Genomic DNA, 13,114 nt, shown 5'->3' with positions numbered 1-13,114 from the left:
CCCTCGCTCCTCCGCCGCACCGGGATTTTGGGAGCGCTAAAAACCGGTGGCTTCGCGCAGAGCTCGGAGGGGTTTGCGCCCCAAATTCGGCACCGGGGTGGGGGGGAAGGTGTGGTACAAAGAGACACACAACCCCCCGCAGACCCCCGGGCACCGAGCGGGGCCGGGCTGGGCTGTGCCCGGCTCCGGCCGCCGGAGCGATCGGGATGCGCGGCCCCCGCCGCGGAGCCGGGACCGCCCCGGTGCCCCCCCGGTGCCTCCCCGGCCCTGCCCGCCTCGGGTACGGGCATCCCCCGACCCGACGCTGCCGGGGAGGCCGCCGGCTCCGCGCTCCGCCCTAATGAGCTCCGCTTATGCATTTCCTCATTAACGAATATTTCTCCCGGCCGGGCTGGGGGGCACCGGGACTCGCTGCCCCGGCCGCCCACCGCCCGTCCCATCCAACCGGGGCTTCAGGGGGGCTCGGCCGGGCCCTCCCAGCCCCGCGGGTTGCAGGAGGCCGGGCCTGCACGCCGGGCACCCCAAATCCTGCCGCCAGCCCTGGAATAACCGTGCCCGGTTGTGGGTGAGACCCCCGCCCTGAGTGACGGGGAGACCCCCGCGTTGCCCGGGGATCTCCACCGGTAAAAGGCCCTTGGGTCGGGCTCGGGTCCTCCATCCCCCCGGTACCGGCAGGCGCAGTGTCCCCCACCCCCGGCGGGCTCAGTTTTTGGGTTGGGGGGATGGGTGGGTGGTGTATTTTGGCTCCCTGATACAGTTTTGATCAAAAATTCATTAAGAGGCGCCCGGCGCAGCGCCATCAATATTTCAGGGCTCTCGCAAAACAACAAAGTGGGTGTTTGGGGGAGAATGCACCGGGGGGAGGGGGCGAGGGGGAAAGGGAAGCAGCCCCCGGTGAGGCGGCGAGGAGGGAGCGGCCACCTCCGTTCCGTCGGGGCCGCGGCCGCTCGTGGCCAGCCCCGGGGCTCGTTCCGGCCCCGTTATAAGGCGTGGAACAGTTCCGGGAGCAGAGACCGGCCCCCGTCGGAGCGGGCGGCTGCAGGGACACGCGGTGCCCAGCCCCGGGGCCACCGCGACAGCCCGGAGCGTCCCCGGCCGTGCCCGCGGTCACGCGTGGCCGCGGGGCTCTGAGGGGCCGCGCCTGCCCCGGGACAGGCCCGGTGCTCTCCCAACGGGGGCAGGGCCGAGGGAAGGGGGCAGCGGAGGGACCAGGGATGTGTCCCCTCGGTGGCACCAGCACCCTGAGGGACACGGATCTTTGGCCCACACCCCCCCCGGGCTGGGATCCGATGACACGGGGCTGCTCCCCCGGGGCTCTGGGGAGGGGACAACCCCCCCATAAACCAACCCATCCGTCTTTGCCCAGCAAGGGGACACCCTGATGGCAAGGCGCACAGCCCCCCAAATCGGGGTGCACACCCTGGACAGCAACATCCCCCACCCCGCGCTGGGAGAGGAACCGGCACCGACCGGGAGACAAAGCCCCACCGGCTCCGCAGCTCCGAGCGCTGGAGCCCAGCACCCCCCCGGAGCAGCACAGACCCCGCCGTGCTGGCTCTGCAGGTAACTGGGCTTCACTGGGGCAGCTCTCGGGCCAGCTGGGAAGGGGACAGGGAGCTACAGAGGACAGGAGATGGCCCAGACCCCTCCGCGGTGGGCCAGGACCCCGTGGGATGGACGGCGGGGGACACAGAGCGAACGCAGATGCTCTGTGGCTTCCCAGTGTCACCCCGAGCGCTGTCTCCCCCTTCTCCCTCCCTAGTAAAGCTGGGGGTCCCTGGGTGCCACCTTTGGGTCCAGTGCAATGGGACACCCCCCTCTCCCCTGCGCTGGGGTCTCAGGGCAGGCAGGCAGCGACACGAGGCTGGGGCAGAGGGGCCTCTCTGCAGCACCAAAGCACCCCAGGGCACCCCAGGGCACCCCCCAACCCCAGTTTAGGACCTGTCGCAATGGGCGTTACTGGACCTGCAGGTGCCGGTGGATTTCGTGGCTCCGGTGGCTCCGGGTCTCCCGCTCTGCCCTCCGGGTCCCGCCGGCCATTCCCATGTCCCGGTGGTGGGATGCGATCAGTCCTGCCCCCCCTCCCCCCCCCCCCCCCCCCCCCCCCCCCCCCCCCCCCCCCCCCCCCCCCCCCCCCCCCCCCCCCCCCCCCCCCCCGCCCCGGCAGCCCCGAGCCCCTCCCCGGGGCTCACCTCGCCCTGACATTTCCTGGCGCTCCTTCCATGCCAGCGGGTTGCCATAGCAAATCTAAATCTTACAAACAAAACGGGGAGAAAAGCCTGATTAGCATATATTCAAATGAGCCGTGCAATAATGCAAACCATAAATCATGCAGTCATTGCTATTCAATCAGTGCCTCTTACCCCAGCCCCCACACTTTCGCCGGGTGTCTCGCCTCCTCCTTCCACGCACAAGCCCCTTCCCAGTCCCGAGGGTGGCCCAGGAGGGGACCCACCATCGGAGGGGAGGGGGTGGCCTGGGCCGAGCCTGGATCCAGCCCCGGGCTGCGGTGGCTCCTCACAGCCCCTAATCCCGGCTGGTATTTATGTCGCTCTATTAAACGGGGCAAACTCTTCCCAGGCTTAATCTCCCGCCCAGGTTTTAATCTCGGGGCTTGGCTCAGTAATCCCCCCCCCGGCCGTGGGAAGGGGCCCAGCTCAGCGCTGGACCCCCCCTCTACCCCCACCTGATCCCCACCTGGGGGTGCCCAGGCAGCGCTGGGGGGGACCCACCACCCCCAGCAAACACCCCTGTGGGGCGGTGGGCACTGCAGGGCCCCGGTGCCCCCCTCCTCACTCACCTCCCAGCAGTGTGGCTGTGGCTGTGCCCACCAGGCCCCGTGGGATGATCCCCCACCCCAAAAAGCGGCAGAACCCCCATGCCCAGCCTGGGCCTGAGCTCTGAGAGACACAGCTCAGCTGGGCCGGGCCCAGCCCTTCGCTTAACCCCCCGCTTGCCCCGCCGATGCCAATCTTAAGGGCACAGAGGGGGATTGTCCTCCTGCCACCCGCTCCCAGCGCCAGGCTGTGGCACTGAGACCCTCTGAGCAGCTTTTTGGGGTCACTGAGGGGTGGGGGCAGCACGGCCGGGCCGCAGGGACCTGGCCAGCCTGGGGGTGACCCAGCTGTCACCCACCCTGCTGGCCATTGACCCTGGAGAGGTGGCTCTGAGCCAGGGGGGACACGAGTGGGACAGCAACGCTGAGACAAAAGGGCCAATTCCCCTCCCTGGGGACATTAACGACCTGTGCCACCCCAAGGCGTGTGCCCAAGAAGCTCAACATCAGACACCCCGACACCCCCAGCTCTTTATTGGTGAGAAGATAATAATAAATAGAAAAGAGCCCCCGGATGGGGGAGGGATGGCACCCACCACCCCGGCTGCCCCCTCCCTTTCCCCATCACACCCCTCCTTCACTGCGGGACCCCGGCAGCCCCCTCTGGACGCAGGATTGGGCCGGGGAGGGTGGTGGGGGGGGTGCAGGGTTGGAGCTGCTGCTGGTGCTCTCAGTCCTGCTGCCACCGCGTGGCACTTCCCAGCCATTCCCGCTCGCTGGGGACACTCCGGAGCAGGGACAGGAGGGGATGGGCAGTGCCCGGCACCGGGCAGGGCACGGGGGCAGCGCTCCTTGCCCCTAGGGGGGGGTCCTGGCCTTGCAGGGGTCAAGGGGGCAGCGCAGCGAGCCGGGGGTGGGGTGGGGGTTGGTGGCATGTGGGGGCACCGAGGCGGGGGGGACAGGGACCCCGCGAGAAGCCCTGTGGCTTGCAAAGGACACGGGGGGCTCCCCGAGGGTCTGAGGAGGGGGGCGAAGCGGGGGCTGCTCCCCCTAAGCACGGCTCCCCCCACCCCCCGCGCCCCCCTCGGCCTCGCTATCTCTGCCAAACGTCCAAGGGCTGCGCCCGCCGAGGGGGCACCGCGACCCTCTGCTCCTCCGCCGGCGGCCGGGGGGCTCCGAGGGGGTAGGGGTACCCCTTGGCATAGTCATCCCGGGGCTGGAGGTCTCCGGAGCCTCGGGAGGCTTCGCTGAGGGACGCCAGGCTGGCCAGGGGGGGCTGGGGGGTGCCCGAGGGGCAGCCCAGCCCCGGGGAGACCCGCTCCGACTTGATGCTGATGGCTTGGTGCTGCGGGGAGGAGCCGGGGGCCGGGGGAGGGTCCTCGGCAGAGACGATCCGGCCGCTGACCCTGGGGCAGGAGGGGAGGAGGGTGAGGCCGGGGATCCCTGCATGCCCTGCTGGGGGGTGCAGGATGGAGAGGGGCTGAGCTCACCCCCGCTTTTCATCCCTAGGGGGGCTGAGACCCCCCCAAAACTCATGTCATGCCCCGGCTCTGGCCCAGCTGGGCACTGGGCAGGTGCCCATCCCGCTGCTGGGAGCCTGGTGTGTGACCAGGAGGTGCACGTGGGGACCGGCTCTGTGGGGAAATCTGGTTGGGAGTGGGCTCTGCCAACAGTGGCGAGCTGGGGGGGCTTCTGGGGTGACCCTACACAGCCCAGTTTTGGGGTGAAGCTGGACAGGCACCAGCATGGAGGACACTGGTAGCAGGAAGGTGGCACCCACGAGCAGACACCCCACGCCCCCCTGTCCCCCACCCCGCAGTGCCCCCCTCCTTACCCCAGTGCCGCCACGTCCCGTGGGTGCTGCCACACCGGGGGGCCGGGCTGCAGGAACCCGGGGGGCGGCGGGACCTCTCCAGCCCCAAAATCTGCTGGGCAGGAGGTCAGGAGTGAGCAGGATCCAAGGGAAGGGGGTTCCACATATGGGTGGTGTAGTGGGGGAGGGTGTAGATGCCCTCCCAAGGCTGAGGGACCAGGACTCACCTGCCTGGGAGGGGCTGAGGAAGGGGAAGCCGGCGAGGCCGTGGCTGGGGATGCTGGAGCTGCCCGGGGTGAGGACGGGGCTCAGGGTCTGCAGGGCCGGGTACAGCGGCCGCTGTGGGACAGCGAGGTCACCTCGTCAGGCTTTTGAGCCACCAGAGCATCTCCCCCCACCCCGGGCCCTTCCTGCGCCCCCCCAGCACAGCCCCGCTGCTGGGCTGGGCAAGGGGGGGTGGGAGGAGCTGGATTTGGGGAGGGGACACCGCCCTGGACTCACCACGGTGCCGCCACCGCCCCGGCCGCTCGCCAGGCTGCCCTGGCCTTCCCCACGCCGACCCTCGGCCCCCAGGAACAGCGGCGGGGGCGTCTTGGTGGCCAGGGCTCGGTTCAGGCTGCCCGCAGGGAACAGGGGGTAGCCGAGACCTGCAGGGACAGAGGGACAGGAGGATGCAGGGGGTGGCTCCGAGGGGTGTGGGGATCCCCCACGGGTGTGAGGGTGGCAACCCTGGTGCCCTCGTTGCCGTGGGCCGTGCCGGGACAGCGGCCACGTCCTCCGGGGCCACGGGCGCAGCTGGGCTGTGGCCACGGGCTGTGACAAGAGATGACACATGGAGGCAGTGCCAGCAGGTGCCAGCCCCCTCTCCAGGAGCTCCCACACCCCAGATCCCCACAGAACACCCAGGACCTCCCATGGGGGGACACCCATCACCCCAAGGAGACTCACGGGGATGCTGCACGCTCACATCCCCACCCACCTCCCACCCACCCCAGGGGGAGCGGGGGGGTGGTTTCCACCGGTCAAAGCCCAGCATCTTTTTATTTTCCATCAGCTTTTTCTGCCATGTGGGCCTGGAGGCCGCCAGGTGCCCGTTGCTGCTGGGCAGGATGAGCCCCTCGTGCTGTGCCAGGCGGGAGGGGGACCGTGGGTGCAGGGTGAGGGGCCAGCTGGGTGCCAGGTGCTGGGAGGGGGCAGGAAGCAGCTGGAGGGGGGGGCCAGGGCCGGTGTTTCCACAGCTGGAGCTGCTGCAGCTCTCCCTGCCCACGCCCGGTAAAGCCCCGGGAGACACCGAGAGAGGAGCTTTGCATGCGGGGCCTGGCCGGGAAAACCCCCGCGGGGTCAGCGGGGTCGGGGCGCTCAGGGTGGGCATGGGGTGCTCAGGGTGGGCATGGGGTGACTGTGGAAAGGACGGGGTGACTGTGGCAGGGTTGGGATGTCCATGGTGGGAACAGGGTGCCCGTGGTGGGGTTGGGATATCCACGGCAGGGATGGGGTGCCCATGGAGGGGTTGGGATATCTGTGGCAGGGATGGGGTGCCCATGGAGGGGATGGGGTGCCCACGGAGGGGATGGAGGCCTGTGGAGGGGATGGGGCACCCACAGCAGGGATGGGGCACCCGTGGCAGGGACCCTCTCCCCCACACCCAGCTCCCTGCAGGGTCCCAGCCTACCTGGGGGCAGCGGCCCCGGTGACCGTCCCGGTGGCTTCGGGGCCGCCGGTTTGAAGGCGGGGGAGCGGCCCTGGCTCTGGGGGGAGCTGCTGGCACTGCCCAGGGACATGTCCGTGGCTGGGGGGGAGCTGCCGTAGGCACCCTCGGGCAGCGGCACCGGGCTCTGCTGGGGACACACACGGGTCAAGGACAGGGAGGGGACGGGGACTCTTGGGGACCCCTGGGGACCCTCGGGGCTGTGCAGAGAGAGGCAGAGGTGGAAGGAGGGGACCCCCGGAGCCCTGTAAGGCAAAAGAGAGGTCAAGGGAGGGGATGGGGGCTCTCTGGGACTCTCAGGGCTCTGCAGGGCCGAGATCACGGACAGGGGAGTGGATGGGGGTCTCTGGGGGTCCCACTCCACCCGCCATCAGCGACTCACGTAGAACCTGGGCCGCGCCACCGACAGGTCGACGCCCTCGCTCGGCCTCCGCCCCTTGTCCCCCGGCTCGGGGCCCTCGTCCAGCTCCAGCTCGTGGCTCTCCAGCCCCAGCCCCTTGCGCTTCAGCGTCTGGGGGGGCAGCAGGGCCATCGGGGGGGGGTCCTGCAGCCGGCCCAGCCCTCCTCCTCCTCCTCCTCCTCCCCCTCCGGGGCCGCCCCCCGGGCCGCTACCTCGAGGATGTCGGAGTTGGTGCGGCTCTCGTGGGGCTCGCTGTACTCCGTGTACTTGAGCAGCACCTTGTCCATGTCGGTGCTGGCGTACTGGAAGAGCCGGTTGGTGCTGTTGAAGATGATGAGGGCGATCTCGCAGTCGCACAGCACGCTCAGCTCGTACGCCTTCTTCATCAGCCCGAACTTGCGCTTGGTGAAGGTCACCTGGGGGGGGGGAAAGGGACACAAACACCGGGCTGGAGACCCCCAGACACAGCCCCCAACCCTCCTGCCGGGGCCCCTCTGCAGGGCTGACACCCCTGGGGGTGGAGGGAGCACAGAGGCTTCGCCCCCCTCGCAGAGTCCCCTCCGTACCTGCCGGTTCCGCTGATCCAAAATCCGGCTGATCTGTATTTTTTTACGGCCCATTTCTGCCTCCTACGCCGGATTCGGGGCTGGAAGAGAGCGAGAAGCCCCTGAGCCCCCGCGGCCCGGGGCCGTCCCGAGCGAGCATCCGCCCCAGCACCGCCCAAAAATGAGGTTTTGCTGAAAAAAGAAAAAAAAAAAAAAGAGAAAAAAGGTTTTCGGGGGAAGTTTTGTCAGGTTTTTTTTTGGTCTTCTGCAAAGTGAAGAGTGGAAAAAAAAAAAAAAATTGGGGAATTCTGATGGGGCAGAGGAGGAAAAATCCCCTCAGCCCTGAGCAGCCGCCCCAGCCCCATCACCCCGGGCCCTCAGCACCTGTGGGTGTCGGCTGGAAAGCCACGGTGCTGGGACACCAAATCCTTCACTGGGAGCTCAGGATGAGGTTCTCATCCCTCTGCTCCTCCCTGAGGCCGGGGGGCTGCTCTGATGCTGCCCCTGATGCTGCTGACGGCGGGTCCGTGGGATGGGGAGGGCGGATTTAAGGGCAGTGGGGAGGGTCCCTCGAACCAAAGGGGCTGGTTTTGGGCTCCAGTTGTTTTTCTTTTTTTTAGATTTCTCTATTTTTTTTTTTTTTAACTCAGACTAAGAGGCTAAATTTGACCTCCACCATTCACAGGCCAGGAAGTGGCTGTACAGAGGAGACAGCAAAGCGAAACCACCCACCTCTCGTGGCCACGTGAGCCAGCCCTGGGAAGGGCGAGGGGTCTGGGGACCCCACATCCCCCCTGGCTGGGGGAGTGCCTGCGCCCCTCAGAGCCTGGCACGGGGTTGTGACCCCGCTGTACCCCCCCCACGCTGCCACACAGCCCCCACTGTTGCTCCTCTGCCATCCCCCAGCCCCCCCAAAACCCCTCTGGGATGCCCCAGTGCCTCTGGGGCAGAGCCACGGGTGGGGTTGAGGCGCTCCTAACAGGACCCTCGCCCCACTCTGGGGGCAGAGCTGGCCTGGTGCTGTCCCCACTGTCCCCAGGCCACAACCACGGGGCAAGAGCCGAGCTGGGAAGCCAACAGGGCTGGGCACTCAGCGCTGGGCACACCCAGCACCCCGAGACCCCCCGAGCTGGGCTGGCATCCCCCCCCTGTGCCCCAGGGGGGGCAGGCGGGGTCCAGCCAGCCTTTCGCTGCCCCGATGCCCCCCGGGCTCGCCCCGCTTCCCCCTCTCGAGCACGTTGCCATTTACCATCTTGCTCAGCCCGCTAAATTTAGCCGATCAAAACTAATTTTAATTTATGGAAGGAAATGGCGCTGCCGTTCCCACGGCCCTGCTGCCACCCTGTGTCCCGGGGCCCACGCACGGCACCGGGGTACGACGGGGGTGCCCGGACCACCCCGGCCCCGCCGGAAAGAGCCGGCGATTCCCAGCGGGAATGGAGGAGGTTTTCCCAACTGCCAGGGCAGCTCCTGCTCTGCTGGCCCTGGCACCTGTGGTACGACACCAAAGGGCACTGCCAGTAAATCCTGGGGCTGTCCAGAGGGGTCAGTTCTTACATCCCACCCCCTGCCCCACGGTGTTCAGTTTGGGGTGTGGAAAGAGGGGCTGTTCCCCAGGGGGGGTCTGAGTCTGGCCTGTTTGAGGCTGTGGGGGTCTGGATGATACCAGCACCCATGGGGTGACGCCATGGGGATCCCAAGGGGGTCCCACGTCCCGCAGAGGCTCCTGGTGGATGAGGAGGTTCCCATCACCGTGATGGGGACTCACAGCGTGACTGAACCGCCCCAACTGGCATCGTCATCCCAGCAAAACCCGGAGCTCTGGAGCCCTCAAAACCTTCCAGAGAGGAGCCACTCCGTGCTCCCCGTGCCAGGCAGAGGCTCTGGTGCTGCCTGGCATCCCGTCAGACTCCGCTCCCTCCCACGCCAGCTTATCTTTAGCCCGGGCTCTGCCGGCTCGCACGCACCGGGCTCGGTTCCACAGCCCCTCAGCCCACTCTGCCAGCACCCACAGCAGGGTGGCACCCCGACCCCTGGGCTGGCACGAGGTTTATAATTAACACCCCGGGTCCTCTACACCTTTAGGGGTCATTTGCATCGTGCCTGAGGTGTAAACTCCCCATCCCAGCTCCTAATTAGTGCTGTGAGACCGAGCGAACCCCCAGAGAGCGGAGTGTTTTTCCGTGTGCGGTGTGGGATGCTCGGCACGATAACGGGAGTTCCCAGCACTGCCTCTGACACCTTTGCATCCCTGGATGATTCCAGAAGTGTTAAATCCACCAGATTCATCCCAAAATCGAAGCAGGTGGGTTATTAGGGGAGCACTTGGGGGCAAAGCCGCTCCGGGGTCCGAGCGCTCCCCACATGACCCCAGGTCAGGATCTCTGAGCTCCCCCATGATTCATCCTCCCATGGGACACAGAAAGTGAGGGAAAATGGTGTTTGTGCAAAATTATGGGGATTTAGTCACAAACCTGAAAGCTGGAGGTGACTGGGCAGGGATAGAAAGTGGGGGGGAGACAGAGTGGTTATCAATTGCTGTCGGTATTGTGCAGCTCCCAAAAAGTGTCTTGTTGGAGAAAAAATGGTGATTGAAGTGGGAGAAAGAGTTTCCATCCCATCTTTTACAGGGAGAAGCAGTTGGGTTTGGCTGGGAGGGGAAAATCCGAGCCAGGAGCAGCGAAATCCCAGAGGAGGGCAGGGATGATGATGATGATGATGATGCTGCAGCTCGGGGACCGGGAGGTCGGAGGAGCACAGGACAGGGATGGACACGCAGTGCTGGGACCAGGGGGACACATCCACCCCTGGCAGCTGCTGCCCTGCTCCCAGCCCGGATCTCACAGATCCCCAGGGAACTGCAGGGCTGGTGTGACCATCACCCCGACCCCGGAGCGGGGAAAGGCCCGAGCGGAGCAGGGTTTGTGCCTGTCGGGCCCTTCTGCTTTTTATAGGTTGTTTAGACAAGCGACCAGTACAAACCAGAGCAGGGTTGGCAGCGCTGGGGGTGGGGAGAGGGAAGGCAGGAGGAGCCAGCTGGGAAGCAGGGGAGAGGAGAGGCTGGTGGGGATGGGGGCCTGGAGGGGCTCAGGGACCACCAGCACCTCCACTGACCCCTGCGCCCACCTCACCCCAGGGAGTTCTAATCAATCGATTAGAATTAATTTATCCAGCCTCGACTCCGTCCCCTTGGGGGTGACACAGAGCGAAAGTGCCACCAGTGCCCGGCACAGCCACGGGCCGGTGCTGCCGGCGGAGCGCGATGGGCGGAGGTTTTTCGGTTCCAAAATGACTGTGTGGAAGGAGGAAGGATCGAAACACCCCCCCCAAAAAACGAGGCAGCTCTTGCTCTCGGAAGGACAGGTGGACACACAGACCCCCAGCACCTTTTTGGCTCGGTGTTCGCCGCTGTTCCCACAGGATTGGGCCGCCCCACGCTGCAGCTGGGGAATTAATGGGGGGGATATTTGCTGCTGGAGGCTTTGCTGGGGGCAGCAAAGTTGCTCCTGGCTGGCCTGAGCCCGTCCCCTGTGGCATTAGGGCTGCGTGGCTCCCAAACCTGGTTTGTTCCTCGCAATCCTGCTGCACTTCTGGTGAAGAGGAAGGAAATTCAAGGGTCTTAAACACACCAGTCCCCAAATCCTTCCAGGCACCCCCACAGCTCCCTCACTGCCAGGATGCTTCTCCCAGGAGTCAGCAGGATCCCTGTCCCCTCGCAACACCCAGTTTTCCAAAGTTTTCCAAACCTACTTTCCTTCTCACCAGCGCTCCGGGCTTGGAGGTGAGCGGGAACGTTTGACACCCTAAACCAAACCTAGGCCTGCATCTCCCTCCCAGATCTCCCTTCCTGCCTGAGATCCACAGGTCTCCCTGCACGTGCCACATCCAGCTGGCAGCCAGGGACATGGAAAGCAGCCAGGACGGGGATCACCAGGTTGCCCACACTCCCTCCCCAACTGGGACGTGGGGGTGCCGTGGGGGCACGGCCCGTGGTCCTGGCCCTGCCTTCCCACTCATCCACAGCTGCCACCCCAGTTCCTTCCCTGTGAAACCCCAGAGCCAGCAGCCCTGGGAAACTTTCCCTCATTAAAGGAGTAAAGCCCCAGGGATGGGGCCGGGGATGTGCTGGCAATCGGCTGTGCCAGGCAGGAGGATCCTGCAGAGGATCCTGCAGAGGATCCACCTCGCCCTCCCTGGGTGACAGAGGGAGAACCGGACACGCTGGAGATGCCACGTGCTGGCAGGAGCCGTGTCCGTGTCCCATCCCCACCTGGGAGCAGAGAAGGAGCCAACGTGTGCTGGGAACAGCCAGAGCAGTGACCCCCCCCCAGGTGTCACCAGGCCCTGACCCCGCACCGGGGTGTCACCGCTGTCACTGTCACACTCCCTGCACGTCGAGCCACCAGCGCCGCGGGGCCGTGCCTCAGTTTCCCCTCTGCACGGCGGGCTCAGCCCCAGGGCCCAAAGGCCCCGATGTGCCCGGGAGGCGGTGGCGGGGTCCGGGCAGGGCGGCTGCCATCCAGGCTGCACTTTTGGGTTAAACCCGGGCGTTCCTCCCTGCACAGACACGAGTAAAAATAACCGCCCCGAGCGCGGCGCAAACCACAGGCTTTTTATAGCCCTCCATCCCTAGACGGCGGGGCGGGGGCCGGGGCTCCGCCGTGCCCAGACCAGCCCGCCGGGCGCCGCTCCGGCCGCACCGGCCCCTCCCCGGGCCGGCCCCGCTCCCCCTGCCCGTGCGCCCCGACGGCGCGGCCGGGGGGATGCGGGGGCAGTGCGGGGAGCCCTGCAGGAGCAGCGCGACGGAGCTGGGGGGGGTCGCGTCCCCCAGCTCCTCGGGACCGGCCACACCGGAGCCCCGGGGGGTGCGGGACCCCCCGCGGGAGTGCGGGACCCTCCCTCCTTTCCTCCCCGCCGGGGGACACGCACCGGGACAGCGGCTCGTCCTCCTCGGCAGCTCCAGATTCGGGTTCCCGGCGCTGCAGCGGAGCCGGGGTGGCTCCTCCAGTGCGGGTCCCGGTCCCGATCCCGATCCCAGTCCCGATCCCGGTCCCGGTCCCGATCCCGTGTCCCCGCAGCGCGCGCTGCCCGCCCGAGCCGCGCCGGCGATATTTGCATAGCCCCGCCCATCCTGGCGGGATATTTGCATAACGGCGCCGGGCTCACTCACCATTGGCGGAACGCCGGGGCTTGGTTTGCATAACCGCGCCCCCAAGAGGGAAAGGGGCTGGGCCAGTGAGGGTGGGGGGTGGGGTTTGGGGGGACTGGGATGGGGGTGACACTGAGGGGGGACTGGGGGTCTGGGTTTAGGGGGATTTGCAGGGTTTGCGTGGGTGAGTTTGTGGGAGTGTAGGGGGCTGGGATGGGGTGAAGTTTGGGAGGTCCCAGGGGATGCTGTGCCCTCGAAGGGGGGTCCAGGAACCCGCTGGGCACCGGAGCTCGCTGAGCTCCAGAGGATGTGGGGGGCTGTGGATCCCGTGGCTCGAAGCCCTCGGGGACGCCCTGAGGTGACTCTGCAGAGCCAAGAGAGGGAGATGCTGCTGCGTCACACCCGGACAGACACACGGACGGCCCCATGTGACAGACACATGGACAGCCTGGGGCTCCTGGAAGGGGACAGTGGAGTCTGGGAGTCTGCAGGGCACGGAGGGGCCAGGCTGAGAAGGTGTTTTCCCTTGGATGGAGCAGAACCCGAGCTCGGGGGAAGCTGCTGTGCCCTGGCCCTGAGGCTGGGCCCAAACCCGGCCTCAGAATCAGCCCCGGAGAAGGCACCGCCCAATCCACGCCCCCACTCGTGCCCTGTCCTTGTGCGGCCTCTGCCTTGGTGGGGACAAAGCCACGGTGCAGCCACGGGGGTGACCGTGACCACCCC

At 66.9% G+C, this 13,114-nt stretch overlaps 2 protein-coding genes across 2 annotated transcripts in view; both read right to left on the bottom strand.

The window, feature by feature from the left end:
- The window catches only part of LOC114071829, a 42,733-nt gene extending 40,687 nt beyond the window's left edge, over positions 1-2,046 (bottom strand). Inside the window, exon 1 of the mRNA XM_027909699.1 lies at positions 1,966-2,046. Within this exon, the coding sequence (XP_027765500.1) occupies positions 1,966-2,046 (81 nt within the window). The remainder of the gene's footprint in view (positions 1-1,965) is intronic.
- Positions 2,047-3,869: 1,823 nt separating this feature from the next.
- On the bottom strand, positions 3,870-7,326 carry LOC114071832 (myocyte-specific enhancer factor 2B-like). The gene is made up of 8 exons (XM_027909703.1): positions 7,264-7,326; positions 6,910-7,113; positions 6,680-6,808; positions 6,262-6,424; positions 5,091-5,236; positions 4,817-4,928; positions 4,611-4,704; positions 3,870-4,182 (listed from the first exon to the last, which is right to left on the bottom strand). Exons 1-8 carry the CDS (start codon positions 7,315-7,317, stop codon positions 3,870-3,872), a joined length of 1,215 nt encoding a protein of 404 aa, XP_027765504.1. The 5' UTR covers positions 7,318-7,326.
- Between the last annotated feature and the right edge of the window lie 5,788 nt (positions 7,327-13,114).

This window comes from Empidonax traillii, unplaced genomic scaffold (genome assembly GCF_003031625.1).
Source record: "Empidonax traillii isolate 1590-97213 ecotype Southwest subspecies unplaced genomic scaffold, ASM303162v1 scaffold2315:size121786, whole genome shotgun sequence".
Lineage (NCBI taxonomy): Eukaryota > Metazoa > Chordata > Aves > Passeriformes > Tyrannidae > Empidonax > Empidonax traillii.
Note: the sequence above shows the minus strand (reverse complement) of the source record. Positions and strands in the feature narration are given on the sequence as shown.